General features: G+C 39.6%; 1 protein-coding gene across 2 annotated transcripts; it reads left to right on the forward strand.

Moving 5' to 3' along the window:
* Positions 1-827: 827 nt before the first annotated feature.
* Positions 828-24,319, forward strand: spata13 (spermatogenesis associated 13). 2 transcript variants are annotated; one of them, XM_044105481.1, is made up of 13 exons: positions 828-1,327; positions 10,718-12,259; positions 16,187-16,591; positions 19,419-19,563; positions 19,738-19,871; positions 20,044-20,223; positions 20,646-20,825; positions 21,618-21,797; positions 21,890-22,122; positions 22,811-22,940; positions 23,039-23,414; positions 23,504-23,578; positions 23,687-24,319. In XM_044105481.1, the coding sequence occupies exons 1-13, from the start codon at positions 1,319-1,321 to the stop codon at positions 23,863-23,865; spliced, it is 3,768 nt and encodes a 1,255-aa protein (XP_043961416.1). In that variant the 5' UTR covers positions 828-1,318; the 3' UTR covers positions 23,866-24,319. The 2 variants fall into 2 exon arrangements, with proteins under 2 accessions (XP_043961416.1, XP_043961417.1); XM_044105482.1 differs by lacking the exons at positions 828-1,327; positions 10,718-12,259 and adding an exon at positions 14,513-14,835.
* Positions 24,320-25,212: the final 893 nt, after the last annotated feature.

The following is a 25,212-nucleotide window of genomic DNA, read 5'->3' on the forward strand; positions in this document are numbered from 1 at the left end:
ATTTTGGTGCCAGTGATGTCTCATTTTGGCTCTTTATCCAACTATTTCCAGTGGAATTGTTTCATACAGCTTTTCTCATTTTGCAAGGCACCTAGATCGGGAGTTTAAAAAAGTGAATGATTAATCAGACAACAGGAATGTCTGGATGGTATTGTTTGTTTCACCTTTTTGTTGTCTTACAATATAGAACAATCACCTTGTTTCTCTCTGTGGCATTTTGGGATGGGCATGGAAAAGTAATATCCATAAATTTAAATTCCACTGGTGTGATTCAGAGACATGACACGGGGAAAGCCAGAACAAAACCAACTGGAAAGCCCAGTCTTTTTTTGTCCTACTCATGTGCAGGAATTATGGAGTACCAAAAGTGCCCCAGTTTAATAAATTGGTAAATTGTAACATTTTTGCTTACATACTCCTTTGAAATATGTCAAAATCAATATATTAAATAAACAGCTTAATTTATAAATTTTCGTTTAAATACACTTATAGTGTGACACAAATGTCATTCTGTGAAACATGCAATTTGTGCTTTACAGTTTTGTCTGTGAAACCAGTTTCCAAAATCAAAATAAAGAAAGAACAAACAACTTTTCTTTCTTTTTTTTTATTTTGGATATATATTATATGTATATAAATACGTTTTTGAATTTCTTGAATTGTGGCACTTTTGGTCTTCCACAGTCAAGGCGAAGTGGCGTGGCTTTCAACTTCCGGGGCTTGATTGTCTGATTTACTATTGGCTGTCAGCCGGACGGTCGCACTGTGGTCAACCAGTAACCTCCATCGTAACCTGTCGACGCCCCGCCCCCTGCAAACACAGCAACAAGTGCACTGAGGATGCTCTCGAGCTCAAATCCTCTAAAGACTCACTGGAGCTGGACTCCCCATTGAAATAACGAGCTGCATCTCAGTAGCGTCTAGCTTTAACACGCCATTTGATTCTCATCAGAGAGATTCTCATTAGAGAATCATATGGCATATGATACTTTGTTTCGAACGAGTTTTACCGGTTCACGAAAGTGAAATTAGAACCTGCGTCGCTTACGCAACTCTGAAGAAGTTTATGAGTTAGTTAGCTTCAACTGCTAGCTCAAGAAGTCAAGGAGCCGTTTTTCTTCGGTTTGCTGCAGGGTGATTGAAGAGAGGGAAGGAGAAGAGGGAGAGCGCTTGTTGGGCTTTTTCTGTGCCCGACATGAGCCTGGCAGAAGCCAGCCACCAACCCGCTAGGAGATACAATCTGCTTCGGTATGGATAAATAGCAAAACAGCTGGTCTGTCTTATGTGAGAAGAAGAAAGGTGGAGGACATCAGCGACTATGAGCAGGGTATGTTTTTGTTGTTTCTATTCACCAACATTTCTCAACAGCGTTGAGGCTAAAACACTTTAATTGAAAGTGTCTGTATTGTTTCACCCTCGGCTGCAGTGATTTCACCCTCCTTGACTGAAATGGGACCTGTGGGGGTTATTGTGGTGCATTACAGGGGTGGTTGTTATAGTGATGTGGGAGATGCCAGGGTGTGCTGGGAGTTAGTGAGGAAAGGAGGGAGGGGGCTGAGGGCTTGCTAATACAAAGAACTCAACCGTTCAAGTCTGTAAATTAATTCACATGTAAAAAAAAAAAAAAAACCACTTAGGCTCTGAACTTTGCTTGAGGAAACTTTTCAGTGTAATCCACTCTCATGCTTCCAAGACTTTAAGTTTATAATTCATTGGAAATTTTGATCAGTAAGTTAACTTTTGTAATTTGGTGTATTGCAAAGTATTGACAAGTTAGATAAAAAAATAAAAAAACAAAAAAACATTTTTATGCATGCATGTTTATATGTAATTCTTTCATCTTCATCTGGATTACAACCTGATACTAATATTGGAAAACTCTTTTTTTAAGAAAAGAAAGTGGAAATTGTAAACCCATCTCCAAGTTAACGTTTTAGACATAAACATCAAAAAAATTCCTTCTGCTTCTGAAATATTTTAACATAACTGTGAAGTTACAATACAGTTATTGTAAATATGTGACTTATTGTTATTTCATTTGAACTTCATACAAAAACTTGGGGGAAATTATTGAATAAAAACATGCTAAGTATAGTGGTATTTTGCAGGGGCTTATTGTGCAAAATATTATTCTTTTTAGTTGCAGCAATTAAAATTCAATGGCAAAAATTGCTTTGACCTGCCAATAAAGTTTTTAGCTGATTCCGATTCAATTTTGAAAAATGATGCCCAAGGATATTGGAACAACATTCAGATATTTTTCTGAACTTTCTGATGGAGTGGTCACTATGGAACAGTAACAATGTCCGCAGCAAAAACTCTTGCTTTCAACACAAACTGGTAACACTAAGTGTAATGCATTCAATAATTATATTAAAAAAAAGAAAATTAAACTTAGAAAATTGTCTAATTTCTGGGACTTCTTTACCTTTTTTTGTCAATCTACTCTTTTTAGATTAACAGAATACACCAGCTAATATTAGCATGCAATGTTTTTAACAGATAAACTAGCTTGCAAATGATCATTTTGGGCTGGTGTTGTCCTATCAAGAGACATGGGTGGCGCTACTTCAGTTTCCCTTGTGTTATTGTGTTTTTTGCAACCAGAAAACCAAATTTATCTTTCTTATAGGCGAGGGAAAGCGTAGTAGCCTTTTTTAGGCCAGCTGACCTGTAGTGTTCAGCAAGAAGTCGGAGAGAGTGCCATGCACTACTCTGTGCCATCTACAGTTCTCTCTGGCACTTTTATTAAAAAGACTTTGAACCTTATGAATGTTATCAAACCCTGGGTTTAGCTTGACACTAAAAACCATCCCTCCCCTAATAAAATTCAGCAAAATGCTATAAAAACTCAAAATAAAAGTCCAATTTAAATGTGCAAACACATGATAAGGTGTAGAACTCTACTAGAATCAAATATCAATAAAAAAGGGTTGATTTTCAGTGGCTCTTTCAGACTTTCCATTTCAGTAAAGTTGTTTCATAGAATGGGAGTGACCACTACAAAGAATCAGTCAGTTCTGTTTTCATTGAGCTTGACTCATGAAGCATTTAAAAGTTCTTAATATTTGACCCAGGAGTTCTTACTGGAGGATATGAAAAGTTCCTTTGGATAAACTGAGATTAGCCTGATCCCTACTATCAATAAACCTTTTATACCAGTAAAATCAAAGGTCTAAGTCCTTATACCATAAGTTTTAATACAAGACTTAACAACTACGATATAATTTTAGTGTGGGCTGCTTCCTATTTTTGTAATTTAGCAATAACTAATCAAAAAATGATCAGTCTTTCAGTTGTTTCCTCATCAGAAACATTGTGTCTGAAACGCTTTCGTGGAGCTACTGTCAGGTTTCTCATCTGGCCAAGGATAACAAGACTTGATGGGGTGTTCTCCTCTCCAAGCCCTGTACATTGTGTGGTTTTGGATTTCTGGTTGTCTGTCTCTGTGACAGTCCTCTGCGGATCAGGTGAAGTGTTTGGCTCCCTAATTGAGAGTGGAGGCACTCCCTGGTTTGGCCTCCACCTGTACTTCCCACGCTATAGAAGAAGAGGCGTGGTGTCTCTTGAGCTACCGGGGTTTGCCAGATCAAAACTCAGAAACTGGGTCATGCACAAATATGACACTGTTATTTGTGGTAAATTGATGTTGAGTGATCCAGACGGAGCATATTTTAGCGTCATATTTCTGTAGATTGTAATAAAATATGCAAGTCCGCCTACATATTTGGTCCCCAAATGAAAATCAGAAACCAAATGGGTTATCTTGTAGCCATTATCTCCTTCTTTTATTATTATTTTATCGCTGTAGAAAGCACACAGGCCAAGTTGCCCCCTGCAGTCAAGCCCTTTTAGCTCATTCAAGATCCTTGGGTTGCACTAAATAACTAAGAGATTCACCTGATTACACGATGGTGTCGATCAAACAACGCCTGCACACACTGGTAAAGCTTCTCTAATGAGATTCAGTGGAATAGAGAAGGATGAGGATAGACACACTCCCAGCTGTGTAAACTGCATGCTCACATGGTCGATTTCTACTCGCTGACACATCTCATTCCAACTAGAGGCGGGCTTAAAGGTTGATTTCTAAGCATGAACGCTAAAAAGATTTTAATGTGGATTCACATCAGCACTCAGAGCAATACAGTGTTGCCTAATCCATCAAGATACTTGAGCAATCCAAAAATGTGAACTCATGTGCTTGGAAGATGAAATAAAGTATTTCTTTCTTTCTACTCAGCATACTGTAAAAGCATCTTAACTCACACCAATTCCTGTTTACACACAGTGATTAGCTAATCATTGAGTCTGCTGAGGCGACTGTCTTCCTCACTGCTTTGATTCATTATGACAAACATAATGGAGACAGGAATGTTGACATCTGACCAGAAAATGCTGGTGCTCCAGGGTGGTTGTGTCTGTCTGAGAGTTAAGACAGCAATGAAAAGTCCTAAGTGTCCCTTAATGCTTAGTGTGTGGTGTGTATTTTTTTTTTTCTCATTCTAAATCTGTAGCTCAGTTAATTTTGACTTAATGAGTTTGAGGTTCTCCTGAAGCGAGACATACCTCTGCAGAGCTGAACTTTGTTTTAGCAGGGTCACTTCACGTCACGCATTTATGATTCCTTACATAACTGCCTTCCTGGATCCTCTTGTCAAACAGGAAGGGAGGAGAGTCCTTCTGAACGCTTTCCTCCCACGGCTACATGGGTGTAGGCAGCACCGCACAACGCAAGGAGATGCTTTGAGTAATTGCTTATCTGTTTTTTTGGAATGCAGTTTTAGCTTTTCGGCTTCTGTGTGTATGTTTACATTTCTGTGTACGTGTCCTTCCTCTTCTCTGAGAGTCTAATCTCAGGGTGGCTCCAGCTGGTTCCTGCCGTGTGGGTGTTTGTATGTGAGGAGAGATGTGGTGGTGGTGGTGGTGGGGGTCCTCTCTGAGCTCTTAATTAACTCTGGACCCGGGCCTGCAGTGTACCGCTCCCATCGGTAGATTAGGGAGGAAAGGCCAAGAGAAGCATGTTAGCATTGCTGGAAAGTAATGTAGAAACAGACTTTGGCTTATACATGAGAATAGTGCCTTGCAAAAGCATTCCTATCCATGAGCAACCACAAGTTTCAGTGTGTTTCATGATTTTTCTTAGTCAGATTGGATGAAAGGCATCATTTTAAAGAATCTGAAAAGTGTTTAGGTTTGGGGTTTGAGAGGACTGTTTTAAGTCATGTGTTCTTTTACTTCTAAATCCTTCCTCTGTAGCTCCGGCTGTATGTTCAGAGTCCATGTTGCACTGGAAGGAGAACCCCAACCCAATCTCCAGCTTCTGAGCTTTTGCTTCCCTGCAGCAGAAAAGTTTTCTGCAGCATGATTCTGCCAGCACCATGTTTCTCTACTGCAGTGGTTCCCAAAGTGTGGGGCACACACCTTAGGGGGTGGGGGGTGCCATTGCAAGGGGAGTGCGGGAAGCGGTATGGATGAATGAAAACAAAAAAACAGTTACACAAAAGTGTTTCACTGTAAAGATGCTTTGTAGTGTGTTTTGTTGTAACCTGAAGTGTGAAATAAACTTCAGTGGAGTTTGAAAACAAAATATGTGTATAGGTTTATGTCTGCTTGAATGATGTGTGTGCCCAGTTGATTTTTTTTTCTTTTTTGGGGGGAATTTTATTGTAATCCATAGGGGGGCCCAGAAAAACTTTGGGAACCACTGCTCTACTGCGATGGTGCTTTCTAAGTTATGTAGAATTTTAGCTTCACCTGGTATAAATTCAGTAAAAAAATATTTGCTTTTCAATTATTAATCTGTTAAAAAAAATTAAGAATTGAAAAAAATAGTAAGCAAATACTGTACTGATGATAATTCAGGAAGGAAGGGCTGAGCTTTCCACATTTTGTTAGAAGTATTTTTAGCTCCAGAATCATCCTTTGCTACAAATGATCAAGCGCTCACTAAAGGAATACTTTATTGCATTTTAAGCAATAAAATGCGCACTAGCTTATTTTAAAAATGAATTTAATTATTTGTTTATTTGTATTTTTTTTTAAATGTATTTCTAAAATTATATAAAATATATTGTAGGAATAATCTGTTGACAATTTTTTTGATCGACTGACTAATAATTAAATAGCAAGAGGTTCTTGAATAAGGTGAAGCTAAAACTATGCCATTAAAAGAGTCATGAGTGGGACATATTTACTGACTGAGTAGTCAGTAAATAGTCCTTGTTACTACTGCTAAAGAAAAAGCGTATCGTTTCCAAAAAATACTGATGCAAAATGTATCTGTATTTACATGTTCAGTTTTGGCTTAATTACTGCTCTGATTATGTTTTTCTTTCAACAACAGGCATCTTTTTTGTTTGTTTACTCCAGTTAACAATTAATTCATTGCTGAGTTAGTTGACAATTATGTCTGTAATTGATTCATTATGAATAATCCAATTAATAGTTTCAGCCCGACATGAAAGTAACAAACTCAAACAACTTGCAGGTTGGGTTTGATAGAAAGCCATCTTGGTTTTTTATTATTATTATTAAAAGGTGACCACCTGTCTCACCTTCATTCCTCTAAGCAATGCTGCCAAGAATTAGTGGATGCCAGCTGGTGTGTGACAGTTGGCGCTTGCTGCAGGAAAAAAAAAAGCATCACAGGCACTGCAGGACGGAGCATGTGGTAGAACGGCTGAGTTCTCAAAACAAAAACATGCTACTCAAGCTGTGGGCATTCTTTCCCTATCTTCCCACTATCTTTCAGCTTGGGAGCCAGATGGACGTATTGATCCTCTATTTTTCCAGTTGCAACTCAGCATGATTCCTTTGCAGGCTGAGTGGGTGAGTGAGAGCACAAGGAGACAATTCAGCGTAGTTTTGAAAGCAGTACATTGTTGGTGGAGGGTGTTCAGTGTCTGTCAGCAGCAGTGCTTGGCAGCGGTGGCTCTGTGTTTACATAAGTGTTCAGTGTGATGGGGCAACTTGGTTGAAGTGACAGCAGATTCCACAGAGAGGTTGCTTGAGAAAGCTCATCTGCTGCTAAACATGCAGAGGAATGCAACTATGAAACGACACACGGAAAAGATTAAATCTGGTTCTTTCCTCCAAATCTGACAGAGTTTGGTTGTTTACATGAACGCCATTTTAAAGATCCCTTCTACAATAAACAACTCTCTTCTGCTTCAGTATCTTTAAAAGATCAGACTTTGATTATGCTGATAAATTTGCATAGTTTGTAGCTCAAGATGCATTTCAACATATCTCTTTTAGAAGAGAAACATCCGTAAAATCTGAGATTAACTTTCGTTAGATGTAAGTCAAAGACAGCTCAGTTAAGTGCTACTTGGTTCTTTTGAATGTGTTTAACTGAGCTAATAGCTAATCTACAGAAGGAGGTATTACACTCATTCAGTGTCTGTGCTGTCACAAGGTGCTGGCTAATTCTAGATCCCTGCAGAGACCCATCTGTGCTAAACCAGAGCTTTTACTAGAGCTGGTTCTTGGCTCATCCATTAAAATAAACAATTAAGAAAGGTTTGGATGTTCTCCAGTCAGAGACCCAACAAAGAGCCATGTTGTTACATCCCTAAAACATTTAGGTGATGTAATGCCATGTCTCTCTCCTGCTTCTCTTGATTCTGACAAAGGATGAAATTTAGCTATTGTGCTAATTAATGTGCACTGTCCTAATCAAATAATTTTAATGATGAATCAGACTTATTCTTAAATGTTTTGTTTGTGTTGAAATGATGATTAGCAGTAAAATTATATTAGCTCTAAACTGCGGACAGCATATTATTGGCATAACTTATAAAGGATGTAAGAGTCGTGGTAATTAAAAGTTAAAAATAGTCTTATGGTAAATGAGCTACTTGGGTTTCATTAATCCTTTGTTCAGCTGGTTTGGTAAGTGTCTGCATTCCTCAGTATTAGTTGGTGGACTGATGAATAAAATCTTTGGTACAAACTTCTTAAGCATTTCCTCGTACAGCCAGCTCAGTGCTTCCACTTCAGAAGAGCAGTTTCTAAAGTTTTACTCGTACTAATGCTGGTATAATTAACATACATGTTTTAGAATTTAAGTATATTAGAAAGTAAACAAGTGACAATTGGAGGCATTGATAAATGCTTTCTAGTTCTACTTCTTGCTAACATAAGAATAACATTCAAAAGTAGGGCTATTTACCACTTTCATAAAAATAGGAACTGTGTGCATGTAGAAGTATTCATTCCCCTTAAACGTTTTTACATAAACCAAAGTACTTTATTGTAATTTTTGACGGACCTGAACAGAGTATTGCTTAATTGTAAAGAAGATTGAAAATTATACCTAATATTCAAAATGTTTAACAGATTCTTATAAAGATCTGCAATGTGATACTGTTCTCAGAGTAATGTACAGTGTACACCTCTTTTTGCTTTGCATTTTTGTCAAAAAGTGTTCAGAGCGTCTGCTCCCAACACACCTGAACCAAATATCTGAAGTACTTTGACAGAACGCCAATAAGGTCTGCAGATGCCTGATAATTAGCCATTCATTCGATTTACATTGTTGGAGAAGATCTTCCTCTAAAAGTTGCAGGATATTTTCTCTCTTATGTCGGCCTCTGTAGACAGTCCAAGAATCTTTTTATTCCCTGAGTTTTGTTTTCTTTTTTCTTTTTTTTACTCATGATATGAAACGCATTAATTATTGGAGAAAACATATTTTTGCTTTAAAATTATAGTATGGTGTCTTTATTCCTGGGGTCAATATAATTAGTTTCTGTAAAGGTTTATTTATTAATACTGCAATTATTATTTTTTTTATTAATTAATTAATTAATATATGGTTGTAGCGAATGGTCGCTGGAACATATTGTGAAATTATTCCATTGGGTTAATTAATCCCTCACTAGTAACACACCCTGCTATTTCATTAGAAAAAGCTTTAAATAGTTGAACACCATGTAGGAAACACAAACCATGGTGTTGACATGTGAAGCAAGGAAATGTATAAAAACCTTTTTGAAAATTTAGTTTTGAGGACCATTCGACCCTTCCCTTCACCTTTACCTAATCTTCTGTGAAATCTGGAGCAAAACAAATGGGCAATTTATTGCATTAATCACAATGGATTAGCAGTTTTCATTGCTTAGTCACGCTGCACTTCAAAGCCTCAGCAGCATTAGCCACTGCCCTGAATCAGACACATGTAAAGCTGAACAACCCCCCAGCCTGGGCCTCTGCTCTCCTGGGACATTGAAATGCAGCACCAAGGACAAATCCATGTTGTGTTCTTAGTAAAATGGCTTTTACTTCTCGAGCCTGTCCACACTGTGGGACACTCACCCCTCTGTCTCTCTGTTTCTCCTCATCTCTACTCATCCGTGACAAACGAGGAAGATTCTAGACCAACTTTTATGCTGCAGTTAGGGTGACATTATTTCAGTAATATTTTTTTTATTGCATGTGGCTATTTCAATCGTAACAATTGTCAGTCACTTTAGATGATTGTAATATCAAACATGGATAATTACTTATCAATAAATGTGCATTTTATCTGAAGCCCGACTCAAACATTTCCTTGGAGTTTTTAGCATTTGTACTCTTTAATGGAATTTTTAGTGTTTTCGATTTACCATCTTTTCCTGACTATAAACTACATCAGTCAAACAGTACTTTCATGGAGAGGAAAAAAATCAGAAGTCCCACGTCAACAATGTATTTTTCTGAAAAAATAAATACATAGAATCCAACAGCAAGTAAAGATTATTGGGAGAAATGTCACATTTACTATTTATTAGTCTACCTTTAAATAAATAAAATAAAACAAGTCTAAAACAAATAAGATAGTAAGCAAAACATTAAACACTGGGGGAAGACTGAGCTCTCTCTCTCTCTCTCGAAGTATTAATTCATTTAAGGCCTAACTAGGATATTCAATGACCTAACAGTGACTTCAAAGGAGAACTGAGAACAGGGAAGAAAAGGCAGAGATTTACTCAAAAATAAAGAACTTGGGATATGATGCGGAGTGTATGATGGTAAACAAATAAAGGTGTTAGCAGGATTGCTCACACTTTCTGCTGTAGTGCCGTCTGTATGCACCATGCCCGTATTGCAAAAGACTTGTTGAAATTGAATAATTGCCAGAATAATTTGTCGCCACTAACATTTCCTTCGCAGTATTTTCTCATTTCCTGGAGCCCTCGTTAACACGGTTGGGTTCAGCTTTGTTGTGTGATGAAGGCTTTCTTCCTTTTTTATTGCCCTGCTGCAAGGAACAACTTTCCTTGCAGCTGGGCTCACACTTCCACTCAGACCATGTCAGTGTGCCCTAATCAACCAAAGGGAAACCGTGTTGCATAGATTTTTAGGCAAAGCATAAAAGGGACTCTAAAGCTAGGCAGTAAAAGAGACTTCAGAGATTAGACCCTTAAAAATGTTTCTTTTTTACCCCAAACACTGGCTGTTAACAGTCGCTGAGCATTTAAAAAACATTCACCAATGTACCTTACAGAAGAAAAGTTACAGAAGAAAGTGCTCCAAATAATGTTCTTTCCTCTAAAAGGAGTACAATGCATCTTTAGGTTCATTTATATTATGACTTTTATTTTAAAGATAATGTACTACATCTATACTATGGGTCAAGTTTTCCTGATGTGCTTTAGTTGGCAAGAAAATACAATTGGTGTTTTTTCATTTTCCAGTGTCCCTCAGTTGATAACTTTTGTTTGCTTTGTAGGCAGAACAGAAGGACAAGGCCTTGTCCCGAAGTGAAGACCCTCTCCAGTGTCTGCACTGCCCAAACCCTGATCCCCTGATACGGAGCAGACCTCTGAGTGACGTTTATCCATCGCAGGTCGTCGCTGACAGGAACTCTGTCCCCTACCTGCTGTCTGGGTGTGGTGCCCAGGTACAGCCGGTGGGTGCTGCTCCGATCTCTGACGAGAGCAGGATAAATGGAATAAATCACTCTGCCTGGTCCAACCCTGTGATAGGTCAAGCTGAAGGCAGACCTCATAACTCCCGAATTATGAGGCTGTTCTCAAACTCCAGGAAGGGTGTCATCCCTCCTAGCAGTCCTGCTGCCGACTGTCCAAACAATGACAGCAACGGCAGCCCCCAGCCGTGGACCGGGTTTTCAGGGCTGGGTGTGATGGACTCCTTCAAAAAGCTACGATCGTCTGTACTGCAAGGAATTCAGAGTAAAGGGGCAGCAACAGGCAACCTCGGACAGAATGCACCATTAGCAGATGTGGAAATGCCAAATGGATCAGCCGGGAGCAGCTCAGAACGTGAGCCAACTGACGCTGCTCATCATTTAACGACTGCAGAAGGAAATCTTGTATCAAATGGAAGTTTAGCTGACCAAAAATCAGCAACGGTTGAGCAGTACGGCTCGGATATTGAGGACTATGATGATGAGGAAGCTGAAAGTGGTCTCACACGCAATTCCAGGTTTTCCAGAAGCATGAGGAAAGCATACGGGGCAGGAAGAATCTCGTTACTTGATACAAACAATGGAAGAAGTGTAGGAAGTGACAAAAATGACACTACAAGCAGCACACAAATATCAAATCACACATCACAGGTGGACATCCAGACAGAGACCCAGAAGGAAAACATTAATGTGAATGTTCTGAGCAGACTCAGTAAAAGTGCAGAGAACCTGCATATATTTAGACGTAAAAGCCATTGTCCAGGTCCTCCATCCCCACAGGAAGACCATCAGAAGATCACATTGTCCAATGGGACCCCAAGCATTCAAAGGACTGCCAGCACTTCCTCAGTGGACCTCCGAGGAAGGAGGAGCCCAATGAAGAACAAGGGGCCAATGGTCAAGCTAATCGGTAGCATGACTGACCTAACCAGCCGACGAAAGCAAAGTCCGTCCCCAAGTCCCACGACTCCATCTCCCATATCCCCCTTGTGCCGTCTCCACGACGACTACTCTCGCCGTTTGCCTTGCCTGCAGAGCAGCGAGCGGCAGCGCCGGCCCGTAGCCGTCACTGCTCAGGTCAGCTCTGTCAGATGCACTCCGCTCATTCACGCCCAGCCTGAAGACAACACAGAGCTGCAGTTGCATCAGGTTGTCTCCAACCCACTTTCCTCAGGGCCCAGAGATTCACCAGAGCAGATTTCAGCTGATATCTCTGCTCAGCATGAGCTGCTGCCTGCTTCAACTACCAGTAATACTAAACAGATGGTCGAATGTGTTTCACCCCCACTCAGCAAGAGAGAGGCATCGCAACAACAACCTGACTTTGCCTCGATACCAAATGAGGTAAGGCTGCGAACTTATAAATCACCCCATGTGATGAATGTGATATGAAATAATTTTAACTTCATGGCTCTTTCGCTCCACTTTTATCTCGCCCTGGCTCCAGAAACGTCTTTATGATAAGAACTTGTTTGTTGGCTGAGTTTTTCCACTCCTAATCGGGTTACAGCAAACCTTCCAGCTCTGAAAAAAAACAAAAAACTTGATTTTAAGCTTTTTTTCTCATGGCATTGTGATTCTAATGTTACACTGCAATCAGAATCAGCTCAGCAAGATATAGGAGCTTGTATATCAATAATTTCTTAATATTGTAAGTTAGTATTTTTTTATTTCAAGTGCATTATAATATCTGCACCAGAAACTAGGCCAAAAACCCTTGGTAAAATTTTGTGATTTTGCAGTATGGAAAAACCTTTTTTTATCTGTGCTTGTTTTTTGTGTGCGTTTATTTTTTGTAATATATGTCCCTTTTGTTTTGTGTTGAGTTGGCTAGTCGATGTGTAAGGATATAAGAACACCACTTTCTGTGTCTGGAGATTTTTCAGGTTTTGTCTCTCAGAGGAATTCAAAAGGCTGTCACACAAATGATTCAATGTTTATTCCACCAAATGAGGGGAGGTAGATGGCACTTCAATTTATCTTCAAAGTGGCACATCTGGAGCAGACGCTACTTTCTAATATGACGTCGTCTTAGTCAATCTTTATGTAACTCCACATCAGATTACGATGGGCTTCAACAATGATAAAAAAAAAAACATTCCTTCATCACAGCGTATATTTTTAGGGAGTGGATAGAGCTGGGTGTTCCTCCTGGATGTTGATCTCAAACAGATTTAAGATGATTGTGCAATGGATAAATTATGCTAACATTTAACTTCTCATCTGTATTGAAAATGTATTTCCCTTTCTTAAAAGCTGGGTTCATAGCAGAAAATTAAGCAGTTTTATTAGTTGTGCTTGGAAGAGTGGTCAGATATTCAGCTAGGTATACAAGAAGATTGGAAAGTAAAGTTAAATGATGATTCAGGTGTAGATTTGAGCCTATTTGTATAAGAAAATATGCTTATTCTTGTTTTAGAAACTTATTGAAGTTATTGTTTTGTAGGATTATTCCATCCTGAAAAACAGTGGTTCAAAAGGCTAATTAAAACTACAATTAAAACTACAAAATCAGTAAGAATTTTTTTTAGTGAGTGTATTTCTGGTTTTGTGGGGATAGGGATAAAAGGAGACTCTCCCAAGGAGGCAACTTCTACTGCCTCAATTTTAAATGTTCTCTCATTTTAGTATTGCAAAATCACATCCCAGAAGATCATCCCATTGTACATATTTTCATTCCAGATTATGTAATCCAGCCAGGTCTCCAATTGATTGTTGAAGCAGTGAAGGAGCTCACTTCAAAGCCTAATCCACTCTGTTAAAAATGTTATAATTCTTAGCTTCTGAAGAAATACTTGGATGTATAGTGCATCTGGAAAGTATTCACAATTACTTACTTTTTTCACATTTTGTTACAGCCTTGTCCCAAATTGTATGAATTAATCAATTCTCTATAAAAACCTGCCCTTATACATTTTGCAATAGTAAAAAAAAAAAAAACTACACATATGCCATGTAAGACAGAAAGAAAATTAGTTTTTGACACATTGACATAACCCATAAATGTTTGTTTAACCCCAAAGCTAAAATAATGTATATTTACCATTAACTCTAAATAGATTTGTTATTCTGCTTATAATCAATGAAATGTAAACAAACACTCCTTCTTATATTTCAAAGAAGAGGAAATCACTAAAATCTGCTTTTGTTTGACATTTTAGTATATTCTGATCATTAATAACCTTTCTCATCAGAATGGCTGTGACCCTTATCTTAAGTAAAGAACTCTCACTCATCTAAGTGTGAAGTGATCTTTGATATGTTCTCATGAAGACGTAATACTACTGGGTTCACCTCACGTACACTTTAAAAAGAAAAAAGAAGAAGGCGCAAGTCGTCCAAAGTTCTTATTCATGTCACAGAAATAAGAGCGAGGGCACAACATGGACTGACCCTCCTGTTCCTGTCAGGCTTGTTTGATTCCTGCAGCAGAGTCACATGCTGACGTTGGACCCTTGGTGCTGCCAGGCGCTGTGAGGGAGCAGGGGGAGTTAATGATTAGGCTTTGTTTATGATTAGTGGCCGTTGCGCAAAAAAAAAAAAAAAAAAAAATCTCTTTGTGGTTCTGTTTCAGTAGGAGGGTTGGAGGCTATGACTGAGCACAGCCTTTCCGTTAGTTGTTGCTCCAGATCAAAGTACGACATGAACGCAAGGCCTTTGACAGCTGACAACTCCTCCAAATACGCAGGCCGATAAACGCAGGAGTTTAGTAAAATAATGCTCTGAGGTTGGGATTTTGTCTTTAACGATGGCTTGGAAAACTACATCAGTGTTCTTTAGACATCAAGGGGCTTCTGAAAGGAATTTGGGGATTTGGCCTTGAGGAGCACCGGTTACCCAGTTTGGCAATGGTGCTGGTACTATGTGTGCCATTCCAGTGTATATGCCGAGGCCCGGACCCAGACCGGGAAAAGCCAGAGGTGAGGTTCAGTTTTACTGGAAGCATTGTCGTTTTACTTGTTGAGAAATCTCACATGATGAAAGGAGTGTATTAGTAGAGATTCATATTTTAAACTTAATAGGAACTTAAGATGGTTCTGATAAACAAATAATTCACTTTAACAATTTTATAAATGTTATAAAGGTCATTGAATTAAATCTTTGTTCTGCTTTGAGATCCAGTAAAGTTTTAGTTACTTTGTTTTACCTTAGCAGCTTCATGTTTCTGATTAACTAATGTTCCAGTTTTCCAGGTAGTTTGATCCAAATCTCTCCAAATTCAAAGTACGACTAGTCAATATATTGTTGGAGGAGTTCTTGTTAATGATCACATTCTATGTTTTGCAATCCGGTGCTCTTTCTTAGACACATTTTAATTCCCTCCTTGTCCTGAAGTTAAATAATGAAGCTTTAACATAGTTGGGATGAAAGAGTTTTGTGGAAATATGTTGATAGCAATACAGTTTTAAATTAAATTGACCAGTTCTGGTGCTATTAGAAGACGTTTGTTTGTCAAATTCAGCCAAATTAAAATGTCGCTAAATTTTAAATCTAACTCTAATTTTAGAGGCTGTTTAAAAAATGTTTCTCCCCTTGGTAATGCAGAAAGAAACATAAGTTCCTTTTTATTTGTCCTTAGCTAAGGCTAAGCATGTAAACTTTAAGTTGTATGTTTTGGACTTTTTAGGGTTTAGTTTGTCTCTTTACGTCGTTACCAGCATTTCATGTTTTGTCAACTTCCAGCATTGCACCCCAAGGTTTGCTAATAGTACTACTGATAGAATCATAATCCAAGTTTTTTTTTTTACTTGAGGCTTTTCAGCATTTATCTGTTTGGCACAGACACAGCTTCCTTCAAATCTTCATAATAATGGTCCTAGTATCTGAGTCTAAGATAAAAAGCTCATCAAAACAGATTATTGGATCTGATTTCTTCCTGTAAAATCAGCATGAATGCTGGGTATGTGTTTGTTTGAAAATGTAATTCAGTCGTGACAGATGTAATGTAACACAGAAGACATTGTGTGTGGGATAGTTGATAAAAGGTGAAAAAAATGAATCATATACATGATAAACTGAAACTGATCATTAAGTTGCATTTTCACGATGAGAAACAAAACATGTCTCTCTCAAAAGAAAATTGTGCAGTAAACTTGTTCAGGAATTGTCCTTAACCTAAAAAATGTTACGTAAGAGTTAGAGTTATCATAATTTTACTGGAAATAAATTGTGATTTGGTAAAGGCCAGTTTAAGGATTATTGAGAAGGAGAGATGCTGTTTCTTGATTCTTGTTTTGTTTTAAGACTGTTTTTTTTTCTCTCTCTCTTCAGGTGAAATCCCATCTTCAAGAACAAGAGTCAATTCCCCGAACAGAAAAAGTCTCCAACTCACCCGTGTCACCCACACCTCCCACAGACGGAGCTGCAGCTTCCACAGAAACCGCCTCTGTCAAGCCCAGACAGAGGAGCGGGCGGCCCAGACCTCGGCCAATCTCCGACTACGCCCAGCTCGTTTCCAGGAAGCACTGCATCCCCGAGGAAGTAGCGGAGACAAACTACGAGGAAAGGACATCAGATGCGCAGCTGCAGGAAAACTGCAGCTCCAATGGGAACGGCAGCAACCCTGACAACTGTAGCCTTAACGGGGAGGTTCAGAGGCATCGGCCCGTCTCGGTGATCGGGGCCGTGGATCTGTTCGCTACAGATACTGAGCTCAAGAAGGATCGCCTTCCTTCTGTAAGCTTTCACAACTTGTCCCCAACAAATGGTTTTCCTGTTGCACATTTGGGATTAAATTCTCTGTCCAAAAGGTTTAAATTATTAAATCATGCTGTGATCTAGTTGCCAATATAAAATACAGTGCATTAAACGACATTGGGCTTCATTTTGAAGCCGTTTTTGTTAGATACAATCTAACATTTATATATATTTTATTTCTATTGGCTACTTGACAGCGATTAAAATCTTTAAACAAAGAAGAACTCATTCAGAATTCCCTCTTTCAGGGAGGCCATGTTTTAACAGCACCCAAACCAGACCATACACACTGGATTTAGTTATGTTCTTTTGCACTGTTTACATTTTTTACATCAATGATTATTTTCTCCTAAATCACAAAGAGTGCGGGCTCAGGCTGATTGTAATCTTTTTGTTCTAATCAGCAGTTTTGAGACTTGATCTCTTTAAATCCTGCATACTGCTTCTTTAAATTCCAGGTTGCACTGAGCATGTTAGAACCAAAACCTTTGAGATGCAGTACATCTCATAAATATATGGGTCTAGAGGAGTGTAGCTTACACTGCTGGAAATATATTTTTCATTCATAAGTATGCAAGCATTTCACTGAGATACAGTACAATGAAATGCAGCAAATTAAAAACATGAAGCATAAAAACACAAGGATGACATAAAATCATAACACAACACCTTGAACCTGACAGAAAAACAAGTGTGAGGAGCATAATAACAAAAAGCAGAACGTCCCTGCTCTGTGAATGTTTTTGGAACTTGTAAAGGGAGCCATGATTACTAACATTCAGAAAAGTAGGTCTGATAAACACAGAGATAGCTTTTGCGCAATGGCTTCATATGTAAATAATACAAAGCTTCTCGTGTTACAGAAGCTTCTGTAAGCTTCTTGTTTACAGAAAGTCCAGTTTTTAAGATATGGAACACAGTGGTTTGTTTGATTACAGATTATTTTTAAAGTGGTGGGGTTTGTGGGTAGAGGATGCTGCTGTACCAAAAATGAAATTAGTCAAGAACATGGTGGAAAATTCCTGAGATTAATCTTTTCCCTGAAAACAGAGGAAAGTTTAACATATTTTAAAGCAAATCCAATTTCTGTTAACAAAGAAACAACTCGGTTTTCAAAGTTTAGTTTTTCATCAAGTCAGAGGCTCGGATATTTATAGTCTGACTCTCTCAATTATTATTGTCAATAAAAATGACTGGTAGGCTTTCATAGTAAATCTTTCTGGTGCTTGAAGAAACCACTGTTAAATGAAGGAGCATTTCTTGAATCAAATCACATAATTCTCGAAGATTTAGAGTTGTTGAATAGAAAAAAAACCAGCAGAAAAATACAAGACTTCGTCATCAAATGACAGTAGAATCAACAATCATGCTACAAGATGTAATGTTGTTGATGTAAATGGTAAGAAGAAGACAGAACGAAGGAGAACACCCAGAAATGTGGAGAAAATAACCCTGAACACTTTCTATTCTATTTTAACACGTTATCTATCTGGGACAGATAGGAAAGTTATTTTAACTGTAGGGAACTATTTTTGTGAAAGTGATAAACACTATTCAGATCCACTGTATGAAAGAAAGCAGCGAGGTACGCTGTGTGACACTGAAGCAGTGTCATTTAAAACTGGGATGCCATCTGAAAGGGGGCCATGCTATTTTTTTTATTTCATCCTCTAAGAGACACGAGGTCTAGAGACGACTGAGATAATGCAAAGCAGGGCTTGATCATTTTATCAGCTCCATGTGGTTGTGCAACTCTGCGCTCAGACAAATTCTTGCTCAACTCAAAAAATGTAAATAAAACCAAATGAATTGACGTAATTAACAATAAAATCAGCATTCTACATATCTTTTGCTCTGATAAACTTTAATAGAATGACATCAAAAAGTATTTGCCTCCTTTAAATGATTCACGTCAAATGAATTTTGTAGTCCAAGACAACAAAACATCTGTTTACTCTGGTTTGGTGTACATTCCTGTTTAGTCTGCTTTAATCAAACTATGGCTTGTTTGTCTAGAAACTCCGGTTCGTCTAGGGAGGTGTTAATGCGTAATCAAGCTCTGATGCAGACCAAAATAGCAAACTCTCGTCCGCCCAAAAACATAGATCTACGTTTGGTTGAAGTGAACTCTGGTGCAGTTCAAATGCGTATGCGAATGTAGGCAGATTGGAGGACGCTCCAAAAGCAGGGTGCAGACTATTGCGCAGGGCATTTTGGGTAAATACCACCAAGACAAATCCACTTGTCTAGCGCTAGAGGGAGAAATGGCTTGTGGTCTGTTGCCAAAAAGAAATCCTCCAATTGCTAAAATCTGATGCCACTTATTTTGGTTTACTTTCATAAAGAAGGAAGTTTGATTCGATTGACACAGTGGAGTGTGAAAGAGAGCTGCACCAGCTGAAAATGTAACAAATATTGCAATTATGGTTCCCAAACCAGCTGAATATTTCAAGATGAAAACATCTTGAAATGCAGTTTTCAAAACAAATCCCATCAAGCATTTATACAGTAACCAAATATGAGTAATAATCAGTGTTTCATCTGCCCACTCTTCTTTGCATCTATCAATTCAGTCATTTGTTCAGATGCAAATACTTTTTCACGGCGTGTGCAGTATTACTGGAGCCACAGATTTACTGTAGCAAACACACAAGAAGCCCAAAGTGAGCAGCCTGACTCTGTATAGGAATGCTAACACAGGCTGTGTTATGTGTGTGTAATGATGATTTATGGGAGTAGTTGGTCAAAGCCAGAGAAAGTGAGCTCTTCCTAAATCCCTGGACTTTTCCTCTTGTTATTATTGCAGCCTTTGTCGCGACCACCAATCCCCTCCCACAAGGTGCCCCCCTACAGAGGAGTGTCTGCCAGGTTCCGACCCTGCGCTCTCTCCCAGAGCACCCCGATCGGACTGGACCGCGTGGGGCGGCGCAGACTCCACCGAGTGCTCAGCGGTGAGAACTGGGCTTGTTTTTGAGAAGATTAGCAAAAAGTTACTCTGTGGGAACAAACAATAAAGCTGGGGCTGAGGAATGTCAGCAAGTATGTTGGAGGAGAAAAGCTGATAGAGATAAATATGTTGCTTGTTTTCCACACGTGGTCTCATTATCTCTGGATCCGCGTTGCAGCTGGTGTGTCTGAGTGTTCGGCGACGCTGGATGACAGCGTGAGCGAGGAGGAGGAGGAGGAGAGCAGCTTCGAGGAGCTTGCTGATGGAACGCCCTACCTCCAGCCCGGGGTGGAGCTCTCCGTGCTCAACGAGGTGACGCAAAAACCCCCACCAAATTTATGCTTGTCTCGTTTCCAATCCTTGGACATGTTTCTAAGATGTTTGGCCTCCGCACTGTCCGCATGTCTAGAAGTAATCTTACATGTCGGACACAGGCTCAGCCTCCATGTAATTGTACGCTCCTGTCTGCCTGTGTTCTGTGCAGTGGATAATCTCGGGCCATGCCGTGTACGCCGAGGCTCTCTGGGACCATGTGACCATGGAGGAGCAGGAGCTGGCCTTCAAGGCCGGCGACGTGATCCGCCTCCTGGACGCTTCCCACAAGGACTGGTGGTGGGGCAGAGGAGGCGACAGGGAGGCCTGGTTCCCGTCCAGCTTTGTGAGGGTAAGTGGACTTTCTGACCCTGCTCCCTTTGACATGATTGCAGAGAAAAAAAGACTCTCAACCCGGCTTAGGCTCAAACAAACAGCTGAAGGACTGGAACATAAGAGGGTCCAGCTGGTTTCTGTGGCGATGGGAAGTGACTGACAGCTCGGTCTTAATTAGTGAGGCTGTGGCAACCATAGTGAAGTTGTGATTGGCCAACAGTCGTCTGCTGTGCAATTTCTTGCTGCTGAATCAATGTTGTTGCCATAATAAAGGAGTCACGGTTCCCCTTTTAATTGTTCAAAACCTGTGTAGACAAATATGAATGAGAGATAATTTCTGTTTTTAGGTCTAATCCTGACTTAAGTTTGTTCTCATATAGATTTATTTGATTCTGGTTCTCAGGAGGTTTAGTTGAGTTTGCGCTGGATGCGTTTCAGGTCCGTGTGAACCAGGAGGACTCGAGCACTGAGAGTGTGGAGAGTGTGGCGGACCAGGAAGATCCAGCCCCCAGGGATAAACCCAACACTCAGCACAGGGAGCAGATGAGAACCAACGTGGTTCAGGAAATCATGAACACTGAACGCATCTACATCAAACACTTAAAAGACATCTGTGAGGTATTGTGGTTTCATATCATCATTGAGATTTTAATAACACAAGTGCAGTTTTCAAATGATGACTACCTATGAGTGACCAGTATTTGGAATGCTGGTCTGACAATCTGCCTGACAACACAAAGTAGTTTAAAAAGACCTAGAAAATGCCTTGATGCAAAGAAATACAAGAGCAGATATCACTACCGTCTGTCTGAAAAGGTTTCCAAAGTTATTTCTACAACTTTGGGACATCAGTGAGCCACATTGAGAGCCATAATGCAATACAGGATAGAAAATGTTGCAATGGTCAACTTTCTCAGGATTGTTACCAAAATTAGTCCAAGAGAGTTTTGTGATCTTCAGCTAAAGCTTATGCAGCAGGAGAATGAGCTAAAGCACACTAACAAGTCCTCAAAAACATAAGATAAATGAAGATTTTGTCTTGGCTTAGTCAAAGTCCGGACTGTAAATCCGATTTAGATCTTGTGGGATGACAGTAAGCAGGCAATTTTTGCTACAAATCCTTAATATGGCTGAATTAAACAAAGTCAATTACTTTTCACATAGGATGAGCTTGGTTTGGATATATTTTTTAGATATAATCATTTTTAAAAAATGCTTTTCGTATTTACTTAGATTGAGTCTGTTTCATTAGAGTACACATACTGTTGCAGCATCATCTTTGATTGCTACAACCTATGAAAGTAAATCCTCTTCAGTAAAAGCGTGATACTTTTCTAGCACCCCCTGTTGGTCAGAACTAAAACATTTTTAAAGCGTTCTGTCAGTTTACCAGGTTGGTTTTTGTTTCAGGGTTACATTCGTCAGTGCCGGAAAAACTCCAGCATGTTCACAGAGCTGCAGCTGAAGACAATTTTCAGCAACATAGAAGACATCTACAGATTCCAGAGGCAGTTCGTCAGAGAACTGGAGAAGAAGTACAATAAGGAAGAACCGCATCTTAGTGAAATCGGCTCCTGCTTCCTCATGCAGGTTGTGACCATGCATGTGCAAAGCACATCTCGGTAGATCATGTCACAGAATCACTTTTAGTCATCCTGGACCGTTTCTCTGCTTTTCTGAAGGGCGAGGGATTTTCGATCTACTCTGAGTACTGTAACACTCATCCTGCTGCCTGCGCTGAGCTGCAACGTCTCATGAAGATGGGCAAATATAAACATTTCTTCGAGGCGTGCCGCCTCCTCCAGCAGATGATCGACATCTCCATCGCTGGTTTCTTGCTCACACCTGTCCAGAAGATCTGTAAATACCCACTGCAGCTGGGGGAGCTGCTCAAGTACACACCCAAAGACCACAGGTAGCATATATGGAAGTTAGATAGTGTGCATAAATTTAACTCATCAGATTCAGGCAAGAAACAACTGAAGGCCCATTCTTGACAATAGAAAAATAGGGCTTTGAGATTAAAAAACAAAAGGTTAAGCAGTATGAATACTTTTGCATTGTATTGTCTCTATTAAGTCACACCAAGACAAAGACAAACACTGCAAAACCAAATCTCACCTAGTTTCTGGTGCAAACATCTTAATACACATGAGATAAGACAAAGTCAACAAGTAACTTTTCAGCAAGATTTAGAAACTTGTTTTAAGTCAATAATTACTTAATATTGATTAAACATACTAGTTTTAGTGGCAGATTTTTTTCACTTATAACAAGACATTTTTCCCAATATCTGCAAGGAGATCCAGTACTATTATATTGCATTGTATTGTAGTATTATTGTGTTAAGCATAGACTTAAAATAAGTTCCTATAACTTGCAGAAAAGATTTTTGTGAGTTAGTTTTGTCTTATTTCAAGTGTAACTAGAAACTTGAAATGAGTTTCTAGTGATTTTTGTATTACCGATGATACAAAAATTATCTGTACGATTTTCTGTTTTTGGAGTGAAGGTTGCATAATAGCACATAGTTACAAAGAGAAGCTGTTACCCTACATCGCCACCTGTTTTTGAATAGATTTTTACTCCTCTTTTCATTGCAGGGACCACACTGGTGTCAGCCAAGCATACGAGGCTATGAAGAAGGTGGCCAGTTTAATCAATGAGAGGAAGCGGCGGCTGGAGAGCATCGACACCATCGCTCACTGGCAGGTTGCCATTCTGCACTGGGAGGTCAGACTGACCACTTCAGATGTCATTTCAGTTATATCCTCTTAATTTTGTGTAAAGAATACGTCCGGCTGTGGTGTGAACGCTTTAATTCGCTGCAGGGCCCTGATGTGCTGGAGCGCAGCTCGGAGCTGATCCACTCCGGCGAGCTGACCCGCGCCGTCCGGCAGGGTAAGCCGCAGCAGCGCAGCTTCTTCCTGTTCGACCACCAGCTTGTCTACTGCAAAAAGGACGTCCTGCGTAGAGACCTGCTGCACTACCGAGGACGTCTGGACATGGACGAGATCGAAGTGGTGGACGTCGCCGATGGGCGGGACCCAGACCTGGGCCTGACCCTGAAAAACGCCCTGCGGCTGCGGAACGCCTCCACCCTGGAGTTCATGTGCATGCTGTGCTGCAGGAAGGTGGAGGACAAGCAGAGGTGGCTGGAGGCTTTTGCCAAGGAGAGACAGAGGGTGAAGGAGGATGAGGAGATGGGTGAGTTATTCAGCGCAGGCGGCAAAACGTTGCTTCTGCATCGGGCGATGCAGCAGATGGTTGGATCTGAAGGTGTGTTTTGTGTGCAGGAATAGACATCAGCGATGAACAAAGAAAACAGGCCATTGCTAATGCCAGAAGACCAAAACATGGGAAGATCAAAAGTAAGGAAAATTATTTCTACAAAGCTGTAAAAAACTTTTAAAATAATTTGTTTTAATGTTTCTATTTAAATGTTTTCCTTTTTTTTTTTTTTTTTTTTTTTATTTTAGCCGTTGGCTATGCCGACTCCGTCCCGCCACACCAAAACTTGCCCCCCCTTCAGCAGCGCCACATCACGATTCCCACCAGCGTGCCTCAGCAGCAGGTGTTTTCTCTGGCCGAGCCCCCCAGACGAAAGCCTTACCACCTGCTGTACAGCATCACTCGCAGCGCCTTCTTCAGGAAATGAGGCTCTTTGACGTTTGTTCCTTCCGCTAAACCGTCCCAAAAACTCAACGAACACTATTTTTTTTCTCGTATGTGTCAAGTGTTGTCTTAGTGCTTGTTTTTCCTAATGTGTTTGTTTTTATTGCAGAGTGCCTCAAATTTAAAGAGGCATCATAAAAGTGTTATAACTCTGTCTGTCCTCGTGTTTTTGTTTTTTGTTAAAAATGCTGCTTTTTCAAAAAAACGCCCATCCTGATGTTTTAATAATTCCAGCTCATAGATATATATTTTTAATTAATGACAACAACGTTTTGTCTGCTTTTATTTCCAGAAACAAGGTTTTAGTTTGTTGCACAAATGCTCGGACATTTTTTTTCATTTGTCAAGTTTGTCAACTCTGAGCACAGTAGGATAAATGAACTCCTCACATTCATATAACTGTGTAATATTGTAAATAAAACTGATGTACAAACACACCTGATGAGAATGGATGTCATTCTGATTGCTTATGAAGATGACAGGAGGTGAGTGTTGGCTTATAGTGGAGTGATGATGAATGAAACCTTAGCCACACCAAACCGGAGTGGAGGTGGGACCTTGTTAAGTTCACCTCAGCGTCACTCAGATCTGGTTTCAGACACCTGTTGGCTGAGGATCCCAACTGTTTCACAGTTTGCCCTCGGCTCTTTGTCCTAAAATAAAGAAAAGAGAAACAATGGAGAAACAGAAATTGTGTGTTGGATGATAAGTTTTATTTTAATTCAGTCCAGTTTAAACTAGAGACTAGAGTCTGGTTCACTGGCTTTAAGCTGACAGAAGGAAAGATTCTGCCTGAAATGTCACACCTGTTTCATTAGAGAAAATATTTGTTCTTAATGATGTTTGTGGAGTTAAGTTATAAAAATGCAAAACCCTCTTAAATTATTAGGTGCTGGGTTTCCATCTTTTTATTTCTGTATTCTGTGCCTGATCATCTATGTTTTAACATTCAGATACAGCAGAGATTTGCTTGCTCTCATCATTGGCCTTTGGTTTGGGCTTCATTGTCCTGTTTGAAAACCCAGTTGTGTTCAAGTTTCAACTGCCTTGTTGTTTATTTGAATTTGGATTTGCCCCTCTTATTATTGAGTCGTCTTTGTGCAGTTCACCAGTACCACTAACAATGAGACAGACCCTCAACATATCATGCTGCCACCACAATGTTTGACTGTTTCATAGATTTGAAAGCCTTTTTCCTGGCCCCTTATGCACATTTATTGTGGCTAAACGGCTCAATCTTTGTCTCTTCTGAGGATAAAACATTTCATGTGTCAATGCGGGCAGCAATAAATTTCAGCTGAGCTTGAAGGTAGATTATGAAGCATAGGCA

Source organism: Gambusia affinis, linkage group LG21 (assembly GCF_019740435.1).
Source record: "Gambusia affinis linkage group LG21, SWU_Gaff_1.0, whole genome shotgun sequence".
NCBI lineage: Eukaryota > Metazoa > Chordata > Actinopteri > Cyprinodontiformes > Poeciliidae > Gambusia > Gambusia affinis.